At 39.9% G+C, this 7825-nt stretch overlaps 1 protein-coding gene across 1 annotated transcript; it reads left to right on the top strand.

Annotated features, from left to right (window-relative positions):
* The first annotated feature begins 3715 nt into the window (after positions 1-3715).
* On the top strand, positions 3716-5526 carry LOC138055824 (uncharacterized). Its single transcript, XM_068901696.1, has 4 exons — positions 3716-4187; positions 4278-4385; positions 4506-4749; positions 5270-5526. Exons 1-4 carry the CDS (start codon positions 3834-3836, stop codon positions 5524-5526), a joined length of 963 nt encoding a protein of 320 aa, XP_068757797.1. The 5' UTR covers positions 3716-3833.
* Positions 5527-7825: the final 2299 nt, after the last annotated feature.

Raw genomic sequence — 7825 nt, 5'->3', positions numbered from 1 at the left:
AGAAGGCCTCTGTAGATTCAACTTTGAGGGACTTAAGGCTCTTGATCAAGGCCCCTGTGTTTAGTAAAGACCAGGCCCTGGATTATTTGCTTAACATCAGGATGGTAGCTAAAGAGTCAAACCACCCCAAAGCAGGCTTTTACGAGGCGGTTCTTAGAGCCATGAGCGAGAAGTCCAGAGTACCGGATGATCAGTTAAAGGTACCTTGAAGTGCTTTTGGGCGATAAAGACCATGAGCAAGTTCCGGAGATAATGTCGAAAGTGAATAAGTCAATGAGGTCTTCTGTTTCCAGGCTTGCTCGTTTTCCTTGGAGGAGTCGTGGTGGTCGCACGCCTCGTCAGGTTCAGTGCTTTCCTTGCCATCGGTTTGGGCATTACCAGAGTGCCTGCCCTATGCGTCGCCAAGGTCCTGGAGGGTTCTTATTACCCCCTACTTAGAAGGGGAGATTCCTTTCTGGAAATCCAGATCAATCAAAGTAGTGAAGTCAAGTCGTTAGAACAGTTGTTCACACTCTTGATTACTTCATATGCCATTGTGTTTTTCTTTCTTGAGTTGAATTAAGGGTGCTGTTATGTGGTTTGTGTTTGCAATGTTTTCTTTTTTATGTCACGGCCACGTTTCTAATTCGTTCATTTTAGTTTTTTTTTTTCGGATATTTCCTAGATTAGGGCGAGTAACCCTCATGGGCTTGCCTTATATCTCGGTAGCTTGTGGACGTACTGATCTTTGGCGTGTGAAGTTACTCCCTCCTGATCGGGAGCCTCATTTCCCATTTGAACGTCGGTTTAAAGAACGTCGTTTTAAGGGCCAGGTTTTCTTTTTCCTTTAGAGTCCTTCTGTTAAAAAGGCACGTTTTGGAGAATGCAACAGTGGCTGTTTCGAGGGTTTGCATCTCAGCTTGTTCAAACGTGGGTGGATGTAAATGGGGTTCCTGATCGGGGGGGGGGGGGGGGGAGCAACACAGGGTGCCTTGGACGGATATCTTTTTGCCAGAGAATGCTCCTGATTTTAAATGTTTGCGTTTACGGGAACCTGGGAAATTTATTGCTGGCGGAGTTCATGGAAACCCTGAGGCTTGGCAAGTTGTTCTTAAAGATCATCCGTCCGCACAAATGTTACATTGTGCGACGTTAACTCAGATCTATATTTTTGCGAGAGATCAGACGATGTTTAAAGTCCTATTTTTTTGCTGGAGATCGTACCGCGGATTTACTTTTATCCAAGACAGGTGACGTTTTACGTTTTCCTGATGATTCAGGATTCCCTTTTAATCATTTATGGACGAAAACTTTAAGATCGGGTGACGCAAACGTGTTCGCCCTTAAGAGCGGTTCCAATTTAACAATCTGTCCTGTTAGAGGACTTGAGTTGTATTTTGATGTTTGTAAACCTTTAACCATTAAACTATGTCCGGGTTTTTTGTTCCGTTCTGTAACTAGATCTGGACATATTTCACCTAAGCATTTGGATTCCGAAGCGGCCCACGCTAGATAAGTGTATAGACTACTTCACTGGGCGACCAATTATCTGGTGACAGTTATACCCTTCACGGTTTTCGTAGTGGGGCGGCGGTTTCTTTAGCTTTGTCAGGGGTGAGTTTGCATGAAATCATGGACCATGTTGGATGGAAGAATAGTTCGACAGCCTTGCATTACATCAAGTTAAAACAGGTGGTAAATCCTGCAGGTGCGGCTGCAAAGTTGGCAGATCTGAATGTCGAAATTGGAAAGAGACATATGAGTCTTAATAATTTGAAGGATTTTTCTCAGGCTTTTCGCGAGTAGTTTTCTTTTTTTTTTTTTTTTGGATTGAATGAGGATCACGGGGAAGAGAGTTGAATTAAAGAGATGTTTAAAGAGAGTTTTGTTGCATTATTGACTGTGTAGGATTTTGAGTATGGCACTGAGCTTGGGGAAGGCCAAAGCGACTCCCCATCCCTTATCTACATGTCATGAATAACAATACCAAGGGCAGAATATAACACTATTCAAAGTCAATTTGAATTGGTAATAAATGCCCGGGGGATGAATTAATGATATGCAAATATTCACATAAAAGGCAAACACGTGCTCCTTGTTATGCACTCTACTCTAGTCCACGGCAGCGAACAGTTGGCGCCCCACCCGCCCTCCCTACGAGGAAGCCGGGTTTGAAGTCTGGGCCACCTATCCGGATATCTTCTGAGCCTGGTTTGGGCTTGTCCCAGGCCAGAGCGATTCCCCATACCTTATCTACATGTCATGAATAACAATACCCAGGGCAGAATATTACACCATGGTAACTGTGATTTAAAATATTGTTTCACTGGTCTTACTTACAAAAATTTAAGATTCTCAAGTTTGGCAAAACTTCCATTCGTCAAAAAAGTAATGTTGTTATTCTGTAGTAATCTGTGGCAAAACAGAGTAAGATTGTGCCAATAGGTTTTCACGAGTAAAGCAGTTAACCTCGTGGTAAATAGTTACTCCATAGTTAATAGAGAGGACTAGTTTTGAAGCTCCGCAAACATCAATGGAGCAAACAAAGATGCCTAGATTTAGGTTGGAAAGTCCACGACCGTGCACAATCTTTTGTTTTGCGTTCATACATTATGAATGAATTACGTAACCAACATCTTTCTATTGATTAGTTCCTCAGTGGGGAGTAAACAACTATTGTGTTTTGTGCACGGTCAAGGCCAAAAAAGATAACAAAAACCTACAACAAGGAAATTTGTCGGGTTTAATAACCATTCCCCTCTATTAACTGTGGTTACTGTTTCCACCTCTTATAACAGCGAGCGTATTGAGTTCATAGCAATGCAGTTTTGAAATATTTCGGACTTGAGCCATCAATGGATGAATTTATTTAAAAAATAAATAAATTGAATCATTATTTTTGAAAAATGCAACCACCCTTTCGATATAGGGATATTGCAGTTAGTTTTCGGCACACAGTTCACCCAAGGCTGTTACCTCGGATAGCTAAAACGGTGTAGCATGGTCAAACCATGGTAACTGTGATTTAAATATGTTTCACTGGTCTTACTTACAAATATTTAAGATTCTCAAGTTTGGCAAAAATTCCATTCGTCAAAAAGGCAATGTTGTTATTCTGTAGGGATCTAAGGCAAAACAGAGTAAGACTATGTCAATAGGTTTTCATGAGTAAAGTAGTTAACCTTATGGTAAATAGTTACTCTTTCCACCTCTTGGTGTAAATAACAGCGAATGTATTAAGTTCATAGCAGTGCAGTTTTGAAATATTTCCGGCTTGAGCCATCAATGGATAAATTTATTTAAAAAATAAAATGAATCAATTATTATTAAAAATGCAACCACACTTTTGAATTGAAGGAACATGTTTCGATGTTTCAAACATCACCAGCCATAGCGAGTATACGTAACCATTAAATTTTTACAAGATGATCAGAATCGATTCCCAGTCAACTACATCTGGCTGGGTTTGCGGTGCTCCGAGATCACACATGGAACGTATGGCGGCAGCCGTGGGCGCCTTCACATGCATTCGGTCCGATCCCGTTGAGCCGGTTGATCCTGAAAAGCCTCTTTTGGGAGCTGTCAACTAAGCGGACACACACACATACATACATATATATATATATATATATATATATATATACACCCGTTTACAAAAACGTTGCAATTTCAAAGTATATATGATATATATATGTCTTTTGTTTTCTCGTCAAAAAGGTGAGACACGAAGTATGTGTATTTCACGCTGAAGGAACAATACGTTTTTGTTCTAACAAAATTAATATTCAAGAATCGACGCAACAAGTTCAAAGAAAAAGCTACTTGTATTTTCTTTACGGAAGCAGTCCTTCTCAATGCCTGCTCCATATAGCTTGGATCTTCGCTGGCGTATCATAGAGCTGCACTTTGTAGAGAACAAAACTAAGAGGTCTATAGCGCGCCATTTAAGGATATCAATGTCTACAGTGCACCGTATACTACAAAGATTGGCAGAATATGGTCACGTACGCCCGGCAAGAATAGGAAGGCCAGACATTGCAGCGTTGTTAACAAGAGCGCAGCTTCTTGTGCTCATGGAACACGTATTGAACAATCCCACAAGTTATTTGAAGGAAATGGAGCAATATTTAATTGATTCAACCGGGAGCTCTTCAAACTTAGTCGGTCTTCATCGTATTTTGAGGCACAATGGCTACTCATACAAACGGGTAAATGTATTAATTAAAACGCAAAACTATTGGGAAGGGCAGTTGGAAGAATGGATTTGTCAACTTTACTTTTATAACACTATAACATAGGTGAAGAAAATAGCCCTTCGAAAAAATTTAGAGCTCAGACGGGAGTATCAAGAGACTATTGCTGTCTTTCGTCCAGAGGAGTTTGTGTTTTTGGATGAGTGCTTTTTTGTAAGTATACTATTGACAACAATTCATTGATAGGAATAAATTGAATTCGGTTGGTATGAAGTCCTTTTTTCTCTTAGAACTGAACATTCTCAATTTGCGACCATTTCAAATTTGTAACAGGATCGTGGAGTAACCAGAAATTATGGTTATAACGTGAGAGGACAGATTGCTACGGGTCGGTATGTAAATCCTCGTTCTCCAAGAGTTACATCTATATCAGCTGTCAGTTATGATGGCCTTATAGCGGCACACATGACAAGGAAAACGCTGAATGGCAGAAGGTTTAAACGCTTCCTGAGGAATGAGATCGCACCCCAGCTTCAGCCGTATAACGGAGTCAATGACCGATCTGTTGTTGTTATGGGTAGGTGTTGATTGTAACAATCTCTTCGTGACCTGATCTGGCAATGCACGGATCGTATGGCCGGAAATGTTTGCGCAAATGTTTGAACTCGATCTCAGAAGGCGTGATAAAAAAAAAAAAGACACTTTTTACCTTATTGCGATCTGTAAAGATCGACCTTCTTTTGCTATCTAAATAAAAACGTTAATCAGTAGATGATCAAAAGTGCTGCAGGTGAATGAATCATAGTACTCCTCTTCTACCATAGATGACCGTGCACAATCTTTAATTTTCGCCCCCACAAGATATAAGGCCATAGTTGTTCAAAGGATGGGTAGCGCTATCCACCTGGGATAAATCACCATCCAGCGGATAAATAGTAACAAAACCTATTGAGTTAATTCTGTGGATAGCGTTATCCACCCTCTGAACACTGGGGCCAGGTCAGAGAAATGTTGCTAACAAAAGACCTCAAACTTATCCTACCATTTGAAACAAATGAAAATTCGCTTATTTAATTCTTTCATTGTTGGTTTTACAGATAACCATGCAGCCCATCACGTCGCAGGTGTAGAGGAGATTGTAGAGGCTACTGGGGCACTTCTTTTATATCTCCCACCTTATTGTCCCGAATTAAATCCAATCGAAGGAGTATTTTCTATAGTAAAAGGATGGCTTCGAGCAAACGATTTGATGTTTCTTATCACGCCAGACCCACAAGAAATGATATTGAGGGGATTCTTTCACGTCACTAGAAGTGATGTGCAATCACTTTATACACACTGTGGTTATTCGTAACGAACATTCATTTACAGTCACCCAGTCATTGCCGTAGATCTGTACTTATAAATTGACTGGATTCAGATTTGAAAGTTTATGTTTACGGTGGTATAAGTAAAATCAAACATAGACGTATTAAAATAAAGTGGACATTCTTGAACTTTACTTGAACTTTGAACTTTATTGTCACAATATAACATTACAATTCTTAACTTTTTTTACAGTTGGCTCGCAAATAGTAAATCTAATCTAGGCGGGTCAACTGTGTACTTTTTAACTGGCACTCCCAGCTAAAACTTGACGGAGCTCTGCCGTAGCGTCCTCACACCACGGCAGGCTGAAGAATTGCTCTATCCTACTTTCAGCAACAACTTAATCCTATCTTTAATTCCTTATGATACAGAAGGTACTGTTATCACTTCCCTTCGACAACAACTCCAATTACACGTAGACAAGCCTAAAAGTGGGGTTCCAAACAATACTCCCCTGTTCACAAGTCCGATAAATACTGTGTTGTGTCTTTCTTTCAGTTTGTTCCAAATTTATTAAAATCATCTATCAATAGAAGTCAGTCAAGAAAAATTAAAATTCAACGGGTTGTTCCTTCCCGAGATCGTGGAAAGCTCCATTTATTAAGCAAATTATGTTTTGAACGTCGCACTTTTTTAGTTTCCCACGCCTTAGCAGCTTGCCCGATGGGTGAAAAGTCAAGTAAATGTTAAACACCGTATAGTATATTTAAACCAAGTGCGCACTAGGGGAATATCGGCCGAGGTCAAGATGGTATGGTACGTTCACGAAAGACACACTATCCACAGCCGTTTCAGAATCTTTTCTTTTCTTTCCTTTTTTTATTGTCATTTTTAAGTAAAGATCTCTTTAAAGTCCAGGAATGTGGATTATTTAAATCCTTAAATAACACAATAAAAATAAAACAATTTATTACATCTGTTACTTTGGGCTAACATTTTGAGATGTCACGCAGGACATTTTTCTTCTGTTCTTCGAATTCTTCTTTGGAGAGAGCTCCTGATTGGTATAGCTCGCTTAGCATCTGCATCTGTTTTAATAGCTCTGTCCTGTTGTATGTGGCTTTATCAGCGGATGCCTAAGGAGGTCAGATGTAGACAAAAATCATATTTTTTTATCTTGAAGCTTCATGCTCCTTATCCTAAAGATAACTAATGTTGGCAAGGTGTTGCTTAGGGCGAGCTCCGCTTGATAGGACAACAGTAATTGAATCATGTGTATGGATAAATTTCGGCCAAGCCCTGATGGGCATGGCCGTTTATTAAAACTCATTATAGTAACATGGGAAAAGCCAAATCTAAAAGGCGTAGTCCCAGGAAAGGTGAGGGCAAACCCACTATATGCAAACGACAGAAAACAGGGAGGGAGAGAGGGAGGGACGGAAATTTGATCTTTACTTGCTTGTAGAAGCGAGTGAAAGAGAAGTCACGCTTTGTTTGTATGCCTTATAAGGTTTACCAAGGAATGACATCCCGGATGGCAGGAATGCCCCAACTGGAAGCTGGAAAGTTGCTCAAAACGTCGCAATCAACATAAAACCATTTCTTTCCTTTGGAAAAAAAAAATATTCTTAATCTATTTGTTAGTTGTTTTAGAGAACGTAAGCGATAAAATAAGTACGTTGAAGGATACATGAAAAAACTCACAGTTGCCCATGTGAATTGTCAATCAATCTTTAACTATTCAATTCAAACAAGCTTGGACACTTACCTGTTCAGCATGGGAAGATACGTCGGATCTGCTGCTTTTTAGAAATACAGATGCTACTTCAGTTAATGCTTGTGTAAGCTCAGATGCGCTTTTGGTTCGTTTCTTGGAAGTATTTGAGAATACAGGGTAGTCTGGTGGCTCTTGATAACTACTGTGATGTCCCCTTTCCTGTGGAAATTAAAGTTACACTGAATTAACGCTGAAAAGTACCCGAGCCATTCATGACCAGCGATTTTAAGGAAATGACACTGAATGGTAATATTTTCATAAAGCCACTTTAACCAACAGATCAACAAAAACGCACTTAGCTCCCATCAAACCTGAGTATTCAATATACATTTGTTCATTACGCTTTGCTTTGTTCTTCTTGAAAAAAATTCAAAACATGAAAGCCCAAAATCATACAAGTGGAAACTACGTAGAAATACATGATAAAAAAAATGGTTTATGTTCACGTCTCCTCGAATTTACCAATGCGGTTGCCCACAGCCTGTATTCTCCGAGGCCCCACTTATCTTCGTGGATGGAACGTAGTCGTTCGATAGTTTTTTCCAGTGATTTTCCCTTCGACTGTTTT

This window comes from Montipora capricornis, chromosome 1 (assembly GCF_036669925.1).
Source record: "Montipora capricornis isolate CH-2021 chromosome 1, ASM3666992v2, whole genome shotgun sequence".
NCBI classification, from domain to species: Eukaryota; Metazoa; Cnidaria; class Anthozoa; order Scleractinia; family Acroporidae; genus Montipora; species Montipora capricornis.
Note: the sequence above shows the minus strand (reverse complement) of the source record. Positions and strands in the feature narration are given on the sequence as shown.